General features: G+C 42.1%; 2 protein-coding genes across 2 annotated transcripts in view; one reads left to right on the top strand and one right to left on the bottom strand.

Annotated features, from left to right (window-relative positions):
- git1 (G protein-coupled receptor kinase interacting ArfGAP 1) overlaps nt 1-9,889 on the top strand; it is a gene marked incomplete in the record, with an annotated part of 21,325 nt that extends 11,436 nt beyond the window's left edge. The window contains 7 exon segments of the mRNA XM_062419832.1: nt 172-324; nt 2,662-3,003; nt 4,144-4,224; nt 4,416-4,492; nt 5,030-5,203; nt 5,608-5,671; nt 5,812-9,889. Of these exon segments, the coding sequence (XP_062275816.1) occupies nt 172-324; nt 2,662-3,003; nt 4,144-4,224; nt 4,416-4,492; nt 5,030-5,203; nt 5,608-5,671; nt 5,812-6,027 (1,107 nt within the window).
- A 2,255-nt stretch (nt 9,890-12,144) lies between these two features.
- On the bottom strand, nt 12,145-18,213 carry tp53i13 (tumor protein p53 inducible protein 13). Its single transcript, XM_062419833.1, has 9 exons — nt 17,803-18,213; nt 17,582-17,659; nt 17,204-17,239; nt 16,777-16,835; nt 16,512-16,590; nt 15,325-15,453; nt 14,536-14,730; nt 13,297-14,401; nt 12,145-13,056 (listed from the first exon to the last, which is right to left on the bottom strand). Exons 1-9 carry the CDS (start codon nt 17,920-17,922, stop codon nt 12,950-12,952), a joined length of 1,908 nt encoding a protein of 635 aa, XP_062275817.1. The 5' UTR covers nt 17,923-18,213; the 3' UTR covers nt 12,145-12,949.
- Nucleotides 18,214-24,296: the final 6,083 nt, after the last annotated feature.

Genomic DNA, 24,296 nt, shown 5'->3' with positions numbered 1-24,296 from the left:
AAGACATGGTTTTACATTATACTGTATGTGGTCCACATAGGTTTTATACCCTGGAATAGCTTCACAAGTATCATGATGTCTGTTTCCTCACTTTGTCTCTGCCTCTCTATCCACCCTGTCTGTGTTTTCACTTGTCCGTCCACCTGTTGCTACGTCCTCGAATCGATCCAGAGTATGGACTCGTCAGACTTGTCGGATGGGCCCATCACCCTGCAGGAGTACCTGGAGGTGAAGAAAGCCCTGGCCTCCTCAGAAGCCAAGGTGCAGCAGCTGATGAAGGTCAACAACAACCTCAGCGAGGAGCTGCGGCGGCTCCAGAAGGAGGTAGGGAGGTGCAAAAGTTTGGGCACGAAATATGCGAATAAGTTCAGAATTTCAACCACAAGAAGAATAATGAATACAAAGTGGAAGAGAAAGCAGAAAATGGAAGTTTGATTTGATTTATTATTTCCTATCTTTTTTTTTAATAATAGTGGAGATCTACAGGGAGCATGTAAGAGAGATTAGATGATATAAGAAAGACTGGCATGATTTCCTTCTTAGAAAAGCTGTATCTAAAAATGTAAAAATTCAATAAGGGTGTGTGATAACGATATGACGGTGGTGACTGAAGAATACAAGGCAAAGTGACAAAGACAGGTTGCCTGAGGAGGAACAATTGATTCAGACAGAAGGAGGGCAAAATGATGGAGAGACAAGTGAATATTTTAATATCTTTGCAAGCTAATGCATTTTTCTTGACAGGGGTGTTATTTTCCCTACATAGTTGTGACTGGAAGATGTATTTGGCAACAGCTTTTCAGTATCATCCAGAAGTTAAAGCAGCTGTCATTCTAATGTGTAGATTTGCTGTTGTAAATACTGGTTCCCATCTTAGCTGTCATTTTTAGTTTGGGTCGTTTTTACTTAATAGCGCTCATCCGTTGTGCACCGTCGCTTCATTCTGTTTCTCGTGAGTCATGTCATCAACATTAGCACATTGTATTCATTAGTGGCTGCCAGTGTTGGCTCCTGTGACCCATGAATCATTCATGTGCTCATTTTGTCACTCGACTTAAGATGCAGTGAAGAGGCAAACACACACCGCAAACAACAAATAATGTCAGATAAGATCAGGGGTGGGCATCTGGCAGCCTGCAGGCCACATGAGGGCCCCACCGTAATCACTCAGTGCGGCCCACGAGTCATTTGTTGGTTTCCCAGACAATTGTAATTATACTGTCCACTGATAGAGGGCGCTCCCTTGAAACACAATAGGGTCTTTAGTCAAGAAGCTTGAGGCACATGGTCTCATGTTGGTCTCTCCGAGCCTCTTATGCCACAACATGCGACACAGACAGACACGAGTGACCGAAAATAGAGAAGCTGGACCAAGACCAAGAGAATGTTCTGTTCAAAGAAGGGTTTTCATCCGACCACCCAGATTTGGCACATATTCCCGCCTGTGAAGAGATGCAGACGTCCTCGAATGCGAGAAAACTTTCCTCAAGTAGAGAACAGACAGAGAAACGCTGCAGCATCAGTTCAAGGAACACTTTCAAGATCTTTACACTATGAAGCCGCTGACAGCCCCCCCCCCCCCCCCCCCCCCCAGTCGCTGCTTGAACTCTGCGAACTACAGTAAGACCCTTTCTTTCTTTAAAGAAAAGGGGCTATACGAGATGAGAATAGTCATTTTAGAGACTACTACTCAAATCCTGCTCTCCGCTGCTCAGGGATTTCGCACTCTCAGCAGCCAGCGCTCTCGGGAACACTCACATCTTGGAGAGCAGCTTCTCAATAATGAAGCACATCAAGAAAGAAAGAAAGAAGAAGAAAGAAACACTGACATTCATGTTGTTGTACACCAGCAGTAGGAGAGGACACAAGTATTCATCAAGAACTTTATACTGATCTACCTGTGGGTCATGTTTGTTTGAAAAAAGTCATGGAATTAGAGGGCAGAGTAGAAATGCACACCTAAACATGAATATAAGTTAGTGTCAGTGTTAAGTTTTGGTCATTGAATGTTTTTTGAGAGCCCATTGCACTGGAAAGTGGACTTTCTTCCCTGTGTTCAGCTTATTTAAGGAATAGAAGCATCACTAAATACATTTCAGTATGAAAAATAGAAATGTTACTTTATTAAACTTTGATTACCAGTGTATATTGTTTCTTTTTCATTAAGTTAGTAGCTCTAATTGGCTAATTGAGCTACTTTATCCCAGTGATGGAATTGCACGGTCACAATCTGGCCCTCTGGTTGTGAGGATAATATTATTTTGGCGCCCTTTATCTTCAAAGTTGCCCATCCCTGGGTTAGAAATTAGTTAACATGCACCTCAGTGCAGGTGAGCCCTCATTTCCCCTCATTGACCCCTGAGAGCAAACTAGGTATATACAGGTATGCAGCCCTCCACTCCTTCCCCCAAGACCTAATCCCTGCCTCATCATGTAACCTGTTCAAGTGTCTTTACCACACATCCCTCTCTCCCCATTACTGATATGAATTAATATGTGAAGCCCTGTATGACCCTTCTACTGTACCTGTAATTATGGATGCTTGTCTTTGACCATTCAGTTGACAACCCCCCCCCCTTCCCTTTAACCTCCCCATGTCCCTCCTTCCATCCTTCCCTCCATCCTCTCATCCCTCCCTGCTCCCTTCCTCCTCTCCTGTAGATCACACGGATGCAGACAGAGAATAGCGCGCTGCGGGGGGGCCAGCAGGCTGGGGGGTCAGCTGGCCATGGGGTAGGGGGGCCAGGAGGAGGGGGAGGAGGAGGAGGCCACTGGCCCGGAGGGGGTGGGATGCGAGGAGGAATCAGTGGAGGATTCGGGGCAGGAGCGGACCCCCCAGGGCTCTCAGTGCCCTCCTCGGTCGCCCCCCACTCCCATTCCCATCGGAGGGACCGCCAGGCCTTCTCAATGTACGAGCCAGGGGCGGCCCCCGGCCCCACGGCCCATGGTCCCCCAGTCCTGGACTCCCTGGCAGCCCGCCTGCAGCCCCTCAACACACACAGCGTAAGTTAGAAACTCCCCCAGCACCCTTTTCCACTTCCCACCTTCCTTTTGGTGGCCCTGATCGTTGATCGTCCAATCCTTATCTCTCTATTTCCCCCCCTTCTTTTCTCTCCCTGCATCTCAGTTCCCCATCTTTCTCTTTGAAAGGTCCAGTTGTGCATAATCCCATATAAAGATGTGGCATTGTAGCCCACACTGTCAAAAATGATCAGACACAATTATGAGCTTTTTAACACCGTGAAGAACAAAGTGCACAAGTGTGACCCGAAGCAGAAAGATGCAAAACAGGAACTGTCTTGTCTGTTCTGTTGCCTTGTGATGCCACTGATGCTCCTCTCTCTCTTAGCCTGCTCTGCACCTTTTGACATTTTACATGTTCAACCCCCCTTTTTTTGACCTCCCAGTTAGCTCTCCTGCCACCGGACAGCTGATCGGTCCGGAGACGCTGTGATCACACATGTGCACGTGAAAAAACACTCCCACACAGACACAAAGGGAAACTTTTTTCCAGACCGGATCAACTAGTAGCTCACTAGGATGGAAAGGTTTCTCCGAACAGTGGGACGTCACCTGGTGTAGTTAGAGCATTCAGCATCATCACAAAGATTTACCTGTTTTCTTTCTTTCTGTCTGTCTGTCTCCTCACCTGTCTGTCCCCTTGCTCACTGCAGTGCAGCCGTGCATCCTTTGGATGTAAGCATTCTGTCTGTCATTGCATTTTTTTGCCATTTCATTTCCAATAGTAGGATTCTCTCCCTCTATGTGTGATTTGGAGATCAGCAGTAGTCTACAGCGTGTGTGTAGTCATTTAGATGTAAGTTTATTGTTAACAGTGTTGGTTGATTTTCAGTGTTACATTAGCTGTAGAGACATACAGTAATGATTGTTTAGTGGGGGAGCTGCCGAGCCGATGTAGCGCTGCTCTCATTACCTTCCATCTTGTTTTTCTGCTGTTTATAAAAACATCTCCTCTCTCCATCTCCTCCCAACACTCTTTTGTTTTTCTCCACCTGCCAATTTCTTCATCCATCTCTTTCCACTGATCTTTCTTTCCTCCATCTCTTCGCCCGATGCATCTCTATTTCTCTCCTCTCACTTCTTCTCCTCTATCCATCCTTGTCTTCCCTTCTTTGTTCACAGGTAAGGAAGGGTAGCATAGGGGGTCCAACACCGTATGGAGGTCATCATCTGTCTGGATCTACAGAGATGGGCAGATACATGGTGAGTTCTTACATGTTACACTATTTGAATGTAGGCCGCTTTTCCTGAGAATTAGTCTCCTGTGTGTTACTGTATAGTACTTCAAGGACTTGGAAAATGTCCCAAAATCCAACACATTTTTCAGAAATAAAACCACAATGCATTTTAGGAAAAAGATTCATTGTTTGCTGTTGCTGTGTTTCCTTCCCCAGGTGCCTAAAACAGACAAGCACGGCAGCGGCACTGACAGCGACTATGACAACACACAAACATACGACCTCTCACTAAGGTGTGTGTGTGTGTGTGTGTGTGTGTGTGTGTGTGTGTGTGTGTGTGTGTGTGTGTGTGTGTGTGTGTGTGTGTGTGTGTGTGTGTGTGTGTGTGTGTGTGTGTGTGTGTGTGTGTGTGTGTGTGTGTGTGTGTGTGTGTGTGTGTGTGTGTAGCTTCTGGGACACAGTTAAACAGATTTAAACAGGGCTGTCTGTGTTTTATACATATTTTTCCATTCAATTAAGTTTACAATTTCCTCTCGAAATGGTTATCTCTCTCAGCCTATTTGCTGCTGTTTTCTTGATCACATCACTGTTTAATTCACCGTGAGACTGCGCTGTACTTAACATTTGGGTCACACATGGATTTGGGGGAGGGGAGGGGATCCACACTAACAGCTGCTGATGAGAAATCGAGGGACAGACAACCTTCTTAATATGCTGAACACCTGAAGTGTTGAGATGCCACAGTTGCAGACAGAACGCCCTCTGTTAATGTCACCTCTCCTCGTGGGTCCAATGTGTTAATTAAAGTGTATTTATGTTTCTCTTTTCAGTATGGGTCGCAGCAGCGAGGAGGAAGGTCGTGGGGAATCTGAGGATGGAGGAGGCGACGCGGGGGAGCCTGACCCCACCTTGCCCTGCACAGAAGATGTCATATTGAAGACCGAGCAGGTGACCAAGAACATCCAGGAGCTGCTCAGGGCGGCTCAGGAGTTCAAACATGACAGGTAGGTGAGACTCAGACACATCGCAGAAGCATGAAAGTGGCACTGACGACATTTTGTCAGCTTTAAAATAAACCCTACTTGATTCTAGCCTTGCTGACAAGTGCAACTCAATCTTAACATGTTGAGAAGTCACATCCTCTGGAACATCTGGCACCAAAACCCAAGAAGCTCTGGTTACATTGATACACCAACATTAACAACTGCAGCAGCTGTTAATGCTGCTTGGAAATAGTCTAGCTGTCTTTCAAAGTTGTGCACTCACAGTGTGGTTGTACAGACTGGGTCAAATAAGTCACGCATTCAGTCCTGAATATCAGGAAATTGCAGTTTATTCAACAACAGCCTTCTTGCCTCAGTCATTGTGCCATCTTCTATGTGAAATAACAGATGTCCTCCTCTTTCAGCTTTGTTCCATGTTCTGAGAAGATCCACTCTGCCGTTACTGAAATGGCCTCACTCTTCCCCAAAGTAAGTTCACTGGATTATAGTTTTATTTCTCCCTTCTCCGTGTCTCTTTTTACGCTCGCTTCACCTACGTCACTTTCTTTGTCTGACTGTTATTTATCTGCCTCCATCTGTTGACATCCTCCACCATCATTTCTTTGCAGCGCCCCGCGTTGGATGCAGTCCACTGCTCCCTCCGTCTTTTGGCTTCCAGTGCCTCACGGTTGCAGGTGGAGTGTCGCAAGGCGGCGCCTACGGAGCCCGGGGCTCCGGCGGTGGACTACCAGCTCCTCACTCAGCAGGTCATCCAGTGCGCCTATGACATCGCCAAGGCCGCCAAGCAACTGGTCACCATCACCACCCGCGAGAAGAAGCAGTGACCCAACAAACGAACGGCGAGGGAAGACGGAGAGAAAGTATCAAAAGTGTACTGAGAGGGGCGGGAGGGAGCTATTAGAAGAGGAGGATAGAGGGGAAAATACGATCACGCTACAGATGGGAGGATAAGGGAGGGGGGAGTGACCGAGAGAAAGATGGGCGCGATGAGGAAAAGTTTGCAATATGAATGGAAAGGAATCAGATAAAAAGCAAAGAGAAATGATTGTTAAGTAGAAATACTACAGAGGGGGAAAAAGATGAAATTCCACAAGAAGTGGAAGTGTGAAGTGAAAGTAGGGAAGGACAAGTGGAAGGATCCAAAGTGGGGGAACCACAGCCTGCAGCAGCCTAAATAAACTTGTTGGAATCAGACGTGTATAATAAACCGCTTTAACTGTGATAGGCATACATGGAACATGACGGCGGTGATGTACAGCGAAGCGACTCCTGAGATGTTACTGCTTTTATTTATTCCCCCCGCCCCCCCGTCACTCGTCGTCCCCTCCCCTATTCCCCCGTTTACTTTGAAACCAAGAAAGGTTCGGAGGCGTACGTTACGCGAGAGGGCCGAAGACATCGTCTCACACCATCTCTGTCCCTCCGTCTCGCGCAAGGGAATCAGGATGGTTTTTCGTCTCCTTTTTTTTTTTTTTTTTTTTTTTTTTTTTTCTCTCTGGCCCACTCTTTTGCCCCTCTCTCCCTCCCTGTCCAACCAGACACGAGACCCCTCTGTCTCCTATCCTGTCCAGATAGGATGAGCTTGCGGTGCAGAGAAGGACCCCTCCTGGGACCCATCTAGCTCCACCTTACTGAAACACCCCCGCCCAGGCTCTTTGACACTTCTTCCTGGGTGATCTTTTACAGGGGGGGGGGGCAGCAGCAGCAGCTTTTTTTTTTCCTTTTATTTTCCAACCTACCCCCTCCCCCTGTTGTTGGTGGTACACAGCATGATCCGGCATGTTTTCATTTCTTTCCTCTTTCCTTTGTTTTTTTTCTTTTAAATATGCAGATTGGGTTGGTCTGCACCTCTGAGGACAAAAAAAAAAAGACTGACTTACAAAAACAAAACACTTACACTGGAATAATTGTGATTTATTGTTATTGTTTATTATGCCTATTGTTTTTTTTTGTATTGGTATTTTTACTGACTGTCATCTTGATTTAACTGTTTTATGTATGTTTATTTCATTGTCTCAAATATGATTCTCATTTAGTGGAATAGGGAGACAGGTGGGAGAATATGTGCTCAACCTCTTACTTGGATTTAAGCGAACATGCACACATACACTTAAAAATAATAACCTGTGAAGTGGTCCTCAACATTTCTCAAGCACTCCTTTCCTGAGTGACAGTTGAGGTTGATTTAGTTGGGTTTTTTTGTTTCTGTTTTGTTTGTTTTTTGTCATATGTCCTGTGGCCAAGGTGTTAAAACAGTTGCCAAAAGGGGGAGACAGTGTTGGGAAAGATCCGCTTTTAGTTTACAGTTTCTGTCAAAGCGAAAAAGCCCCTTGGTGCTTCACGACAGGACCTGGATCAAACTGTTCTTTCACAAATCCTCAGCTGTGTCTTTTTTGTGCTCGATTTATCTTCCAATTTGCCTCATTTTAATAGAGCCAGTGGAATCATCTCAGAATCAATCCCATCTTCCTCTTTTTTTTCTGTGCCAAGCAATGTAACAAAATTGCCATTTGATCCAGTTTGTGTCTGAGGATTAAAATCCCCCCCCCCTCCTCCTCCTCCTCCTCCTCCTCTTCCCCCAGACTTGCTTGAAAGCAGTATCTTATAAACACTGCAGGTGTGCTGCTGGCTGCTTGTGTTACACGGCGGCCGTTATTTGCATGCATGTTCAGTCACATTCAGTTGATACAAATACTTGTACGTTGCAGTTAAGCTTTAAGTAGACCTGTGGAAAGTAGCAGATGGAGCAACCTGGAATGTTAAAGAGGGTGAGAGATGCTCATCGTGTCATTTCATTTGAGGAAGTGTGTTCATTCGAAATGGATTAAGACACCTCATATGCGCTTGATTTAGTTTGCCATGTATATTTTTTTATTTTATTTTTTTCCATTTTTGAGACTGTCTGGCAAGCACAATCAAGCTCACATTCAGTTTTTTTGTTTTGTTTCTCTTTCAATGAATTCTCTGTCACGGCCTGCTGATCTGGGCCGTAGAAGTCGTCACTACAAGCTCACTGTCTCTGAACTCTGCCAATGAGACACAGCATTGGGAACAAAGATGTTTTTTTTGTTTGTTTGTTTTTTTCAAAAAGATAGCGCACTTAGCCTCAAGTAGGTTATAAAGCTTGTCGTACTGTGCCGAACAAAAACATGGTCATATCTGTAACAAAGGATGCAGATGGGATCTAACAGCCTCCTTCCTGGCTTCCTGAAGGACCGTCCTCTTCTTCTAGTTTTAGATTCACCTCTAATGATTCTCCAGCTTGGTTTCTCAATGTGTTTGCAGCTTTTTAAAACAGTTGCTCGTTCTTGCATCGGGTCTATTCTATAATCACTGCGCTCAGAAGGCCTCTGCACATTAAATGTTGTCCTCATCCTTTAAAAAGCAGTCACATCTCGAGGTTTTCTTTTTCTTTTTCTCTCTCTAATATTGCTGCCTTTTTTTTTTTTAGCAAGAAGCAATTAGATCTTAATAAGCCGCAAGCACTTTGAGAGACTAATGCTGTAGCACTTCTCTGTCTGTCCACTTTACACATGTTTAGTTTCTTTTTTTTTTGTCCTCCCCCCCTCCGATCATCACCTGGGGTCTGTGTCATTGCTCCTCAGTCTCTGAAGGGGAGGTCGGACTGTTCGCTCTGTTCCCTGTCAAAATTAGTCCAGAAGACTCTTGAAATGTATCATTGTTTGATATCGAATGCCTTTGCACATCATCATCATCATCATCATCATCATCATCATCTCCATCTCCTGTTTGACTGGCTGAGTTACAGTGATGTTGTACTGACTGCTGAAACAACACAAATACTTCCACACACACGCACATGCATACAAACACGGGGGCCAGTACAAAAAAAAACCAAGCTTGTCCCTTCAATCAAGATTGCCCAAGTTTTAGACTAGAGCCATATATATGAACATATATTTTCATGCTATATTTTATATTAAGCTATATGTTAGGGTTATGTTTGTGAGATATTTATGTATATTTGTCGGCCAAAGTGGGCTTCAGCCTGCGGGAGCTGTTCACCAAATCTACAGGAGGCCCCCCCCCCCCCCCCTCAAGTCTTGACACCTGATGCACCTGTAGGTATTTTAAGTATTGTGAGTATGGTTCCGCTGTGGTATTTCCCTCCTATAATGTCATATTGTACATATTAATGATCCTACTAGAATCCACAGGGAGCAAAGAGCGAGAACAAAGGTTTGATCTAGCGGATTATACTAAACAGCGTGGTATTAGTTGCACTATTTTCAAACACCAGCTGGGCAAAGTTGGATCTACTTAATGCACCGCGCTCTCTCAAAGGTCTTGTAGTTGGGTGTACATCAGGTGCAAGATGCTGGGAGGAGGGGGGGGGGTTTCGATGTGGGATGGTGCAACAGGAAAGGTCTGAAGCGCACTTCAGCTTTAGCACTACAGTCATCTCAGAATGGGCGGGAGGAGGGTCTCAAAACGCACACGGCCCACTTCTTCTCCCCCCGATTTAGCCGACACTACGTAGGGTGCCTCTAGTGTGAATGTTAAAAACGCTTCTGTCAGCTCATGCCTGACGCACACTTTTTATCTTCATCGACATCATGTTCAGAATTCAGCACACAACTTTCCAAAAGAAACACACTTTCACCAGTTGGAACCAAGCCTTCCCACAACAAGTACAAACATTAAAAAAAAAAAGAAAAGAAGAAAGTTCAGCCAGTGAATTATACAAACACACTTGTGATACTCAGCCACTGGCAGTGCACTGTGGCCTGTACTGTTGCTGTCCCTGTGTTTTCTTCACAGTTCTACACTTTGGGAGATGGGTGACGGGAGAGTTATCTTTTAACAAGATGTTAAAAACTGTATAAAGTAGAGAAAACAATGACTTAAAAAGAAAAGGTCAATCGTAATGGAAACTCATAAGCTGTACATTTGTAATAAAATAATAAAACAAGTTAATTGTCCCGAGTCTGTCTATTTTCTTTTCTTACTGTGTGGATGATCACTGCTGACTGAATATATGTGCCTCTGGATTCGATTACTATTATGCTTTACCTTGCCCTTACCATATCAATATAAAAATGTTGCTTCTTCATTTTTGTAATAGCCTACATTAGCTACTTTATTCATCTTTTTTCAAACTTTTATTATTCGCATTCAAACTTTTTGTAAACTTTTGAGCTCTATAGAGTTAAGTATGGTCAAACATCTGTCAGATGTGATTAATTAAGCCAGATATCTTATTAACAAACAGCTGTAATGCTGTTTACTGGGGCTGGCAGAGCATCAGTGGATTTTAGGGATTCTGAACATCTCTATGGTGAAATACACAGCAACAAAACATACACTTTAAAACTTTGTATTTGTATAGTAACTAAATGGCAACACTGTTACCAATCATAATTGAGAATGCTACTGAAACCTCTGAGAAAGGCTGAAGATGATGAGTTTTAAGCTGTTCTGGGGGGAAATGAACCACTAGAACTGTCACACAGTGACTGTCAGCATAGTGGTCTTTGTAGTACTGGTCATACAGAAGGCTGAAAGAGAAGAAGGAGACTAGGTTAATATTCTGACATTTCTAAAAGAACACAAATGTATGACAAATCCCATAACATTTCTACAATACACATTTTGTCTCAATTTTCTAGACTTACATGCATTGTCCTTCCTGTCCCTGACAATGGCTGAGTCCTGAGAGAACTTATTTCTTCTGTGAGAAGTTATATTTGTCTCCTGAGAGAACTTATGTCTCCTGAGAGAACTTATTTCTTCTGAGAGAAGTTATGTCTGTCTCCTGAGAGAACTTATTGCTCCTGTGAGAAGTTATGTCTCCTGAGTGAACGCATTTCTCCTGAGAGAATTTATTTCTCCTGAGAGAAGTTATTTCTCCTGGGCGAACTTATTTCTACTGAGAGAAGTTATGTCAGTCTCCTGAGCAAATTTATTTCTCCTGAAAGAAGTAATGTCTCCTGGGTGAACTTATTTCTCCTGAGAGAACTTATTTCTCCTGAGAGAAGTTATGTCTATCTCCTGAGAGAACTTATTTCTCCTGTGAGAAGTAATGTCTCCTGAGTCCTGGCAGAAGTTATTTCTCCTGAGCGAACTTATTTCTCCTGAGATACATTATGCCTGTCTCCTGAGATAATTTATGTCTCCTGAGAGAACTCCTGAGATGCTATGTGCTGTTTACAGATCTTTGCATGTTCTCTGAAAGGGTCTCTGTTTGCTCTTAGGTGTCATGATTTGATCACTTAGGGGAGACTGGGGTAATTTGAACCACCCCTTGTTGCCAGGAAACGGTAAAAAACATTGATCATGTGACCAAACTTGAGCCACTCAAAAATGATGTGAAGGGTCAAAATATGACCAGTAGTTTTGTTGAGTTATCGAGGATACTTTCATGTTTTTGTGTTGAGGAAATGTTGATCTATAAAATCTATGTGTGTACACTTATCAGGAGAGAACAGAGAATGAAGTAAAACATACATATGATATTGATGATTAGATATTGACCGGTTAGGTTGAGGTAACAATTGACTTCAATCTGACTTCTGCTGAGACTGATCGGGCTGATGAAGTTGATGGAGTGATGCACTGATGAATCTTAAGACTGGGTGGTGATGGGTCATGCAAAACAGCATCAAGAAAGCACTAAGCAGATAGGGAGAAAACATGTAAAAAGACAGCTGCACTATGATAGGCTGATGAAGAAGGTGTGTCACCGAGCTATTGGTAGATGTGACCAGGTGATGCTAACAGCTGACATCTTAACCAATGCCCCAGAAATGACAGCAAGGAAATGATGAGCTTTGAGAGAGATCAGTATGAGCAGTGAGAAGGATGAGAAATAACACTATAGACGTGAGCATGCAAAAAAGATGGGCTTGCTGTCTGAACTTTCACTAAGCTACACATACACATGTACACACAACAGTCCAGACACTTCACACTTCGGTCAAGTAATTTAATGTTTTTGTAAATTCTTCTCTAGAAATCTTTCATTTTCAAAAAAAAGGAGACAGAAACTCATGTTCGTACCACACGCAGTGTTGCTTAAAACAGCAACTGACATATCCACATACTTAACCTTCACAGGTAAAAACAATGTTAATATAAAACTGCATACAAAATAAAATACAGATGAAATTCAACACAATTTTAAAAACTGTTTGGTAGAAAAAGTGACAAGGTCAGCACTGCAGATTATTGATACTGATGATAATACATGGAGTGCTCAGTATGAGGCCCTACACACTGACTCCTGTATAGGAGTTATTTTGTAATTATCCTTTGATTGCAATGATTTGGACTCTGTGATTTCAGACTTGTTAATGTAAAACCTCTGACAGTATGCATTTCAATGTCATTTGAAATAATTTTCCCGTGTTGTTCTTGACTCCAGCACTCCATTCATTTTCTTTTGTAATAGATACAATGATAGCCACACTTGAAAACAATCCAAATGCAAGCAATCAGAGAGGTCATCTGTCCAATCAGTGTGGACACAGGATCTAACTGACCCATTAGCTGCTTTGTGGTATTTCAGCTTCAGCAATTAGGATATCTAGCAACACCTCAGTGCGTTTCATAAAAAATGTCCAGTCAGTCCAACAATGTCAGATAAACAGCTCACTGACAAGTACAGATAAAACATGTCCAAGTCCAATATATGCAGTACATCCTCCTCCTATTGTGGTCCACTCTTCACCTTCTCCACATTTTTGGCTCATTCCTAACACTGTTGGGGGTGTCTCCTTAATTTTTCTACGGATGTTCATCTGAGCTGGAGGAGCTGGGCAAGAGAACACACTCCTGTCTTCTGCCCCTTTTGCGCCTCCTGTTTGCGATTCGCAGCCTCCTGCGGATGATATCTGAATGACACACATGCACACAAAACATTAATCAAACTTCATTGAGATTAGGTGGAAAGTTTGGGAACAGGCCAAGAAACAAGTGATCCACACACCTGATATTAAAATAACCCCTGTAAAAAGACTTTTACTCTTAATCTGTGTGCTCATTGTATAGAAAGGTCAGAAGTCAGTGTCAGTAACTTTAGCAGAGTGGGCTGCCGTGTGTATGTGTGACTGATCTCGATGTGTTCCACCTACCTGCCACACTGTCGTAGTCCTCTCGTGGGTCACGCCAGTACAGACTGGGCGTGGTCCTCCAGTGGCGATACAGGCGTGTGTGAAGAACCGACAGTGTCAGGAGAACCAGCAGGAAGCCCAGTGCCGCTGCTGCCCAAACCGCCTCGTCTGTCCTCGGGGTCCTCGGCAACCCCTTACTCATAACGGCGGCTCGGCCCTGGTCCACTGAGCCCTTGGTGCATTCACAGGGTTCGCCTGCTTTGCAGCCGTCACAGCCCTGGGTGTTAGGCAGGTAACCGACTGGCTGTGGGTTTGGGTGTTTTTGGGGTGGGGGCTCTGATTGGGTTTTAGAGCCAGTCTTTTCATTAACGTGGTGAGTGTGTGTACCGCTGTGCGTGTGCTTATGTTCCACCTCTCTCTCCTTTACATCTATTATTTCATTATCTGTCATCTTCCCATCAGAGTGTTTCTCTTTCATGCTGAGTTTAGCAGAATCTTTGTCTTTCTGTTTGGTGGAGTTAGTACCTTTATCTTTAGAACTGAGGGTCCGGGCTTCAGGCCTGGCAGTACGGTTTTGTTCATTCCTCCCAGCTGAGGGGTTTGGGTATTTGAGGTCAGCGTGTGCAGGACTGCGCTGTGGGGCTGACTGCGGTGTTACCCTGTGTTTCTGAGACTCAAAGCCTCTGACTCCTGCAGGGTTAGATTTAAGTGTAGCCTCTGGTATATTAGACCCTAAAGGAGTCGTGGGCCGGGATGTAAGGCTCAGATTTTGATTTTGGATCTTAGACTGAGCAGCAGCTTCACTTGGACTGGGAGGATCTGAGAGAGTCGTGTTCCCTGAAGGAGAATCTGCTGATGGTCTGCGTGTGCGGTTGTAGTTCTGAGTGTTCCCCGTCCTGTTGATGATGGTTATGTTGGTCAGATTGGTCACAAAACTGGAGACCTGTGTTGTGTTGTTTGCAACATTATTCAAATTTAGTCTGATGGGGGCTCTTCTCTGCCTCCTTTTGAATTCCTTTTTCACTTGTTTCATGTTCTTCTCCTTCATGCTGGAATCCAGTTCTTCGTCCGTAGCTCCATTCATCAGAGAAAAGATGGCACGCTCACAGCACTGCCTCTGAGACTCCTGCAGATTTAGAAAAACAGGCACTTAGAAACAACAACAGGGCTACTACTGAAATAACTCTTCTCTTCCGTTTTAATTATAGCGCCAGTAACATTTCTGAAAAATCAGCACAGTTGATCAATCAAATCTCAAACCTTCATTTTTGTTGCTTGTACTTCTGGATCCATGCCTTGCTGTCGATGCGTCAGCAGCAGGTTGTACTTCAAACTCTGGCTCACACCGCTCAATGTGTTTCTTGCGGTCGCTGTGGTCTCAAGCCAATCACAGACGTCTGCAGAGGCGACAGTGGACAGCTCCAAAGTGCGACCCCAAGACACCAAGGCTATTGGCTGAAAATAGAGCAAACAGCCTGAAACTCACTAACACACTAGAATTGCCCTCAAAGGTCCTATAACAACAAAGATGAACACGATCGTCCAAAAATAAAGAGAGGAAGCATACTGGGTCATACTGGGATCATACATACAACTTGATCCAAACACATAAAAACTAAACTACAGCAATATAGAACCAGGTATTCAAGCAGCTTGTGAGGATTTATGTTCATATTTTCTGATACATTTCATGAGGAGGTTTCTTTCAATATGAAAGCACATATTCAAAGGACATAGTGTATGTAGACCAAACCATTTTGGCAAGAAAATATAACAGATTAAACTATCTATCACACCTACATAAAGGCTGTTAAAGCACCAGATGTGTATTATCAGATACCTGATAATCTTGCTTTAGCTTAGTCAATACCTAAAAAGGGTTAATTGTGCATGAATGGGATTATGTTGCACCTTGAGTTGTTTTGCACTGCTAAAGTATTAAACATGTAATCAAATATTTCAACAAGTGAACTGTAAATACAGCCTTTAAAGGTTAACTGTCCCTTGCGCACATTGACGGGTTACAAAACAGAGATGTGTTTGTCCTACCATATGTTTATTGAGCTGTGGATGTGATGTAATGATGTATTCTGGCAGACAGGAGTGGGCCAGTGCACACAGGAGGAGTCGCTCATGGAGAGGAGTGCAGGGATGGTGGAGCAAAACAGTAGCTCCATGCTGGAAAATACACAAAACACAAGCACACATGTGACAATAATTATGCCCATTTTCTGTTCAAAAGAAAAAAAACCAAAACCTCTAAACAAAATAAAAACATTACCACAGGGTTTCCACCAATTTGGTGAAAATTTATGACATTTATTCAGTAGCCACAACTAAAAGCCTCCATTATATGAATATTATATTCCTGCTTTGTCTGTTTATAATGTTTTTCAGCTGACAAAGATTCCTGAAGGGAAAACTTCTGGTTTCTTCTGTGGAGAAAAACAGCTGACGAACACCAACTAATGTGTTATAACAGCTGTGATATATACTTTATTCTGGCATCATGGTGTACATTGGCCCATTCCTAAACATCCCTGACATACCATTACTGTTTGTTCAATCCTTGATGTTAAAAAAAAAAAAATCCATATTCAGTGGCAGCCCTGCAGCCAAAAGTGTGAGCAGGGAGAATGTGAGTTCTGGCAGATTTGCCTATATTGTTGTTAATTTTGATGCAGTCTGATGCATTTCTGGGTAAAACATTTCCCTGTACTAGGAGATAATGTAGGAGGGATTGTTCAAAAGCGGTCAGAGTACAGACTCAGAATAACTGGTTATTTTAAGAAAACATAAGGGAATTTAACTCTGTACTGTGTCTTGTGTCTCTTTGAATGTTATAAAGTTGCAGTTTCTACATGAGTTAAAGGAGATAGTAGGATGCCTTTTCATGTGGTGTAAATGAACCACAATGAATCATTTAAGATGAAATTAATGTACATTATGATAAAGGAACTTAGACTTAACGCTGTTCCTTTTTACAGCAACAACCATATTGTATATGTCAAACTGTCTGAATGCTGACTGTGCATGCAGGTGTGTGGATACTGTCTACTCCTACTTAACACTAGAACAACAGGTTTATAAAAATGTGACCCTATTGTTTTTACTGACACCATGAACATAAATGTCTCTTGACTAACTGTAGTAAGCAGATATGGTGATTGTATGTGAGGTGAGTGAGTAGATAGAGGCACAAGCAGCACCAACAGGTTTTTGATGTTATGACTTACATGTAAGTTATTAAGCCACCGTTGAGGAGGACAATACAAGTACTCTCCACTCTCCGCCCTTACTGGTCTGTACGCTCCACTACAACACACAGATACAAACACAGATACACAACATGACACAGAGCACAGTATTTGTAAATAAAGATGTGTTCACAAATGTGTGCATATGCAAAATAACTACACTTGAGGGTGACTGTTCATGGAAAGATTCCTACCTCCTGAGGCACTACTGTATCATAAGTCTATTCACACAATCTATTCTTACCTGCTGGGAATGGTGTGGCTGTAGGAGATGGGTTTATCCATGCAGATCCACCTGGCTGGCTGTAGTGAAAAGAAATCACCATTTATCTGGATTTGTTTTAAACCCAAGACAGATACCAATTTAGCAGCTGTTCAGGGTTTACAGTCATTGTTCAACAATTACATAACTCACACTGAGCCTGCAATTGACACATGTCATTATTTCAGCAAGTACTTTTTGTGAAGCAAAGTAAAAGGCATTTAGTTAATTTATCTGCATTAGCTTCAAATTTGTGAACTTTGAATTAGGGTTTGTCACTGAGTGTAATCACGCTGTGTTCTGATTTGTGGGCATGTCATGTTACTGTTCTGGGGGGGTCAAAGGTTGGGGAGAATCGGATAGAGACAGCAGCTGCTATCATAGAGTGCTAAGTTAAGTGTTTACTTACCTCTGGATCATACAGTGTGTCAATACTGGGAAGCCTCTGTAGATAAAAGCAGACAGAGAACACTGGTTAAACAACTGAGGGCAACCTTAAAAACACATATAATCGTGACCAATGGGTGTCACTCTGTGAGAGGATTAGAAGGAGTTGCAACAAGTTGCTTGTAGGAGCTGATTTACACTACCAGGCAGAGCCAGATGCCCCGGGTTTACCACAACATGCTGACCTTCCCATTATTGTTTAAACTTCCTGGCTCCCAGTGTATTGTAGCCCACCTCACCTATATAAAGGAGTGAGTCTCTATTCTCTAAGGGTAAAGAGTAAAAGTGTAACAATGATGATGATAATGAAGAAGAAGTCTGCAGCTGTATCCATGGATACCTGAGTAGACTCTGGCCAAGGAGACACTGGACAGTTCCAGTAAACAGAATCCGTAGGCAGGTCCCTGTCCAATAAGAGCTGACACACACACACACACACACACACACACACACACACACACACACACACACACACACACACACACACACACACACACATAAACTTATATTCATAAAGTACAAGATGTGAAGCACACATGCACACAGTTTATCTTGGCTTACCTTTCCATTGTCACAGCCCGGCCACGGAGACTCTGACCCTCCGCACCGACCCAGACTGACCCACAGCGCGGCCAGCAGCGTCACTGTCAGCGGAGGAGGGGACGTCGTTTGGCTCGGCATAGTTCGAGATGTGAAACGAACAACATTTAGCTAGTTGGCATGACTTCCCACTGACAAATAAACTCACCGTTGATGAAACCGAAACACTGTTTTTCTTTCCATAACAGAGGAGCAAATGTCGGTTAAAAAGGTAACCGTCTCCCAGCGTCCACAGTCCGTTTTCTTCTTGGAGGTAACTTAAGCTAACATTAGCTAGTTATTCTTTATCATAACGTTACACTAAAGACTAAATCTTTCAACTGCCACGCGATAAATGTACTACAGAGTATCCTCTCACCAGTTATTCGCCATAAAAAGTTTGATAAAGTGCAGACAAGGGAACTATATTATTAAAAAAATAACGCTTCCTTTCCGATTTTCAAAATAATGCCATTGTGTCACAACTTCATACACTATATTAATATATTCTTTCATACTTCTCTACATATAATGAGTAGTTTACATAACAGTCTATAGTTCTGTGTAATCCACTATTTGTTGTTTTTTTCTTTTGAGTTAAACAAGTGATGTTAATAACTTTACTTTGAGCACAAACTCGCATTTCCGTAGTTCCGCTGATTTCAGTTAACTTTACACAGTTGTTCAACTACGGAAACTGGAAAGGAACAGACTATAAACGTTTGACTAAAATTTAGTGATTATATGGTCCATGGTTTTAACCCTGAATGTCCTCTGGGAGGCGACAAAACAGTAGTCTATTTAAAATCAGTGTGAAACGTGTGTTCTGGTTTATTTGATTATTACAGACTAATGGAAAAACTTATCTGTGACTTAGTTCAAACTCAGTAAGGCGCTGCTCCAAAATAAACAATCTATTTTTGTATGGTAGATATCATGGATAAATCTCGTAATAATAATAATTGATTCTTGCATACAAACTTGTAATGGGCAGCCTACTATTAGTGGTTTATGAAGTATTCAGATGATTTACTTAGGTATCAATAAAGCAATTTAAAAATAGTTAATTACAAGTGAAAGTCCTGCATGAAAAATCCTACTTAAGTAGTCTAATAGTACATAAGTACCATTAACTTGCTGTTGTTAAAGTACTGCAGTAAGAGTTGTGGTTTATTGGTCCCTTTGACACATATATAAGACACCATTAGATTATTAATAGTGAAGCATCAGTGTTAGAGCAGCGTGTTACTGTTGTAGCTGCTGGAAATGGAGCTGATTTACACTACTTTATATACAGTTAGCTAATTATATATATACAGTGGTTCCCAACCTAGGGGTGGGGTCACTAGAAATGATCACCAGATAAATCTTAGGGGTCCTGAGATGATGAAGAGGAAAGAAGAAAAGAAAAGGTTCTTTTGTTTTCAGGTTTTGGACTTTTCCTTTAATCTTTGGATCATTTGAACATTTATTGAAATGAAACCATGTGATAAATATAAAGGGACAAATCTCTACCTGGTGGAGCTGTTAACAACTCATAGACATCTGAAAAGTGACCCTGACTACACACTGATTTTTGTAAGATGACAAAAGCCAAAAAGGTTGGAAACCACTGGATTCATTTTTAACAATGTTTTTGTTTTAAAAGCGTGTTATATTATTTATTCACTGTTCAAAATCCTCATCTGAAAAGTAACTAAAGCTGTCAGATAAATGTAGTAGAGTGAAAGTATAAAATAGCAATAAATTGAAGTACTGAAGTAAAGAACAAGTATATCAAAACTGTAGTAGGTCAAAAATACTTAAGTGCATTACTTGAATAACTTTACTTAGTAACATTCCAGCACTGGATACTATACACCTGTTTCATATAGTAAAACTTAATCCAGGTTTTGTACTGTCAGAGTGTAAGTAGCTAGTTTATTGTCACCACAGGCAATGAAACAGGCCTTACCTGTTGGCACAGGTGAACCAACCAGTCTGCAAAAGCCAGGAAGTTAAACTTGGGTGGTGTTGTTTTCAAAATAAAAGAAACTCTATAAAAAATAAAAATGTAGGCCTACAATTTGTCATTTGTTGTGTACACAGATGGTCCATATGGGTGAAAACATCAGACTTGGTACATACAATAGGGGGCTTTTTTCAATGCTAGAAAAAATATCTCAAAGTAGTATTTATTTTCAAACTTGTGAGGAGAAGTCTCTTTTATTTTGACACTTTCCCTGTTTTCCCTGTTCTCCTCCTATATTGCTCTCCACGCAGGCACACCTTTTCATAAAACTGCAGGGGTGGGTCTGTCAGAAGAGACCTGGGTCCCTGGACAGAGAAGTCTGGACCTAAATGGAGTCCACACTCCCCAAAGGTTTGCTATGATTTATTAAGCAGTTTGCTTAGTTTTTAGTTTAATGACATTTGCACTTATCAATCTTTGAATAGAGAGAGTAGTTGTGTCAGAAAGGAAACAAATAAATGTTATGTCATGTTTTTTATTTTTTATATACTGATCAAGCCTGTTTACACAAAGCAGACTTTTTCTTCCCTTCTGCTGTTAGAGGTGTGGCTCTTTGCTGAATTGGTGATTCACTGGATTTATGGCAAAGGGCAGCAATAAGTAGTCAATATTCAGGAGACATTTTATTGTTTAGGCTGCCCATTTAAGGAAGTGGGAAAATAAGGAAGTGCATTCATTCCCTCTGTTGTTATGATACAACCAGCATCATAGAAACAGGTTGCCTGCAGTTTGCATATTATGATGATTTACTAGCTGAGTCTATTCTTGTATGTCTATTGAACATTTCTAATTCTGTGTAGCTCCAGGTGGAGCTGCAGGTGTGGTGCACCCAGCAGCAGCCCCTCAGGGTGGTTTGCAGCCCCTCGCTGAAGTGGCAGAGCCTGCAGGCCAGGGAAAGGCGGGGGGAGACAAGATTTTGCCTAGATGTCCAGCAGGAGCAGGACATGGAAAGGTGAGGGGGACACACATTCAAAAAACACTGAACATTCTTTTGAAATGAGCTTAAGTGCAGCGACCCATAACACTTTGTAACCAAATATTCAAGAATTATTTTGTCTCCAATATCCAGTAGTTACAGTTTCACAACATACACAAATACTTCTGCAGCTGCAAAATCATTATTTGCATTATTACTACTTGCAGGTAAAGAACATTAAGTGTTACTGTAACACACACCAGGTCTGTTTGTGTGTATTCATTCCCACCAGATGTTCTAAAACATCTGCTTTGTGTTTTTGTCTTTCCTCAGGAGTTGTACTCATTTGACAGCTCTATGTCCTCCTTGGACAGCGAGGATGAGGGTTTCGGCAAGAAAGAAAAGAAGAAGAAGAAGTTGAAGAAGAAGAAAAAGAAGAAAGTATGTGCTTTAATCATATCTTCCACACTAAACCTAAATATTAACAAAATGGTTGATGTCCACTTGAAGGGAAACAGTCTTTACTGTAACAAAAGAGAATCTTAAATGGATTGAAGCAACTTTTGAAATTAAAATAACTTCTTGATTGACACCTACTGCTTTTACTATACCATTACTGAGTGCAGTCTCCTCATATCTAATAAAATATTCCATCTTATTAAATGTTCAGTCAATCCTGTGGGATTCTTGCAGGCGTTGCCCTGATTGAAAACTAAACACAGAGATTTGCACAGTCCTCACTTCTGACAGAGGAGTACAGAAGAAGTACATCACCAATCAACAACCAGTCAAACAGGAGAGGACTAGGAATGGAATTAATCTGCTGAGAAAGTAAATGGCTTTTGCAATAGATTCAAGTGTCTCACGGCATAGCTGCGATGGGTGTGTGTCTTGCCTACGGTACGATTGCCTAGTGTGAGTACGCCCTAAGTGTGTCATCTGGGTAAAAAGGTTGCTCCTTGAGGTCTCTTTGTGTGTTGCCAAGTGCTCGGAGTGCCCCTCCCCTTCTGCTGCCAGCAACACTGCTCTCTCTAAGCAGCTGTGACAAAGCCCTGCTCCACTGTGTTTGTAGTGACTCATTCATTTACATTAATTCTCATTTATCACTTTCGTCAATAAAGGCGGGTATAAATAAACTGGTTCAGTGTGTGCACAATGTTGAGCAATAACTTCCATAACATTTTCCTCAACAGGACTCCAGCTCATCATCCTCGTCATCCTCCTCATCCTCTTCATCCTCTTCCTCCTCCTCCTCATCTTCCTCATCTTCATCCTCATCTTCCTCCAGTAGCTGTTCAGACAGTGACAGTGAAGTAAGTCCAGCTATGGCATATGAAGTTTTTATAATACTTTGCTTCCATGTAACTCCTGTCTTGCTCTAACATGTCACACACACTAGCTCTCCATCATCACATACTTTTCAGTACCACAGAGCTCTGAAGCCATATTTTTGCAGTTGAAGCCCAAATATCTCTCCGACGGGTGAAAGAAACTAGATCTGATGGTGTTACAGTTGAGTTTTGTTTATGTTAATCCTTGAGAGATCTTTCCTGCAGTGCTGCTAAATTAAGTCCTTGCCCACAAGCGCAAACAGTTTCCCATCAGCTCATAGGGGACTGATCGTCCTTTCTAACTATGTTGCTGCCTCAGGTGAGGATAGGGGAGTTTGTCAGAGCTGACAATACAGCCAGTAAGAGAGTATTCAGGGTGGGATTTCTTTGAAGTTGAGTGAAGTCTAGAAGCTGAGCATTCATTATAGTTTTTTGGCAAATTGGGGATAAGTGCATCAAAACTCTGCAGGCCTGCAACACCATCAAGAACACACAAATACCAGATGTTGCATGCTAGTACTACTTTCACCTTTTTGTCTAGTTTGGTAACCTTTTGCTTCAAGTAGCTGCAATCCCATAATGACTTGATGTCTCACTCATTTTTTGGAGTCGTGGGCTGAAAATCAGGAGTTGCAGGAAAGGCAAGCGGCTCAGGTTTTTATGACAATAAGAAGAAGGGGAAAAAATCAGGTTAAAGAAATATCAGATTTTCTTTGCATGCCACAAAGGTGGTTTTCTTCTGATAGGACTGATCGGGTGTAAAAGTATTACGATGAAAAAAATCACGAGATCAGAAACTGCATTACACGAGCCATGCACCATGAGCATTAGGCGGAGGCATACATGAATCTGATAGCAGGTGGTATCTGACAGGAGAGGAACACACCCAGTCATATGCCTACTGTGTCATTAAACTCAGATGTGATCTTTGCAGTTTTTTTTGTGGAATGGGAACGCCTGAGAAATCACAAAATATCTGTGCACATATGGGTGTGTGTGCGTGCATACATGGCTCATTACACAGTGATAGTATTGTAAACTCATGCAGGCAGCTTGAGTGTAATGTGTGCAGTCTCAGGTGTTGGTTTTGGCTGCTTGGCCACAGAGGGTGTTAGGGTTAGGGTTAGGGTTAGGTTCAGTTTGTTTGTTATCTAAATGTTGTGAAGACAGAAAGTTATTCATTTATACTAATGCGTGACACCCAACCATGACTTTATCATAATGTTTTATTAGGCCAATATAACCCTTAATCTAGCTTCACCAACAAGCACACATACAGTATAGAACAACAATTAAACCACAAACTACAGTTATGAAAGAATCAACATTCTCTTGCAGGATGACAAGAAAAAGAAAAAGAAGAAGGAGAAGAAAAAGGAGGAGTTGAAGGAGTATGTCTGGGAAAGTGTTGTCATATCTCAGCCTGGTAAGTGAGATAGAGAAATTCCCTGTTGCAACATTTTGGAACATATTTCTATGTATTCAGATGAGTTTAATGCATATCGAGTCTCTGTGCATTCTCTTTTTTACAAAAGCAGTTGTTATATTTCACATCCCCCCCCCCCCCAATTCACATTGTTTGCAAGTATGCTTACATTGCAAAGTTGAGAGCAAAGCCAGTTTTGACATTTCAAAATTGATATCTTGCTGAAGGACCTCCAGTTCACTGTGATCTTACAGATTCACACTTTTTTTCATCCGAATTGGCTGACGATTTAAGTATAAGGTTACACAAAGAAGAGTCGGCTACCAAATGGATCAGCAGTCAAATCAAAGCAGTTGTGATGTGCCCATATTTCCAATATTTATGAAGCCCTGTGTTTACTGTATTTATTGGTGAAGCTGACATAATAACCATGAGCAATAATCTGCAGCAGTGATAATATGTGAACTGAATCAGATGTTTGCTGACAGTACGTGCACTTCCTACCTATTTATTGAGGCAGTTGTTTTACATTTGAATGCATTTAATGTTTTCAGGTTCTGATTGCCAAGAGGAACAGCATTCTGGAGAGGTGAGCCAGGTGAAAGAGAAATCAAACATCCATCTATTTTAAACATACTGTGGTTGGAGAACTCATGCCCGGAACCATGTTTGAGATAAATTTAACTTTAATATTGTTGTCTCTTGAATTTGCTAACATCTGTAATCCAGAAATAATCACATCATATTAGAGCTTTTTCTCCTCTCCTTGCAATTTCCTTTCTGCCGGCTTCA

The sequence above is a fragment of the Scomber scombrus genome, chromosome 5, assembly GCF_963691925.1.
Source record: "Scomber scombrus chromosome 5, fScoSco1.1, whole genome shotgun sequence".
Classification (NCBI taxonomy): Eukaryota; Metazoa; Chordata; class Actinopteri; order Scombriformes; family Scombridae; genus Scomber; species Scomber scombrus.
This window is presented reverse-complemented; position numbering and strand designations above follow the sequence as displayed.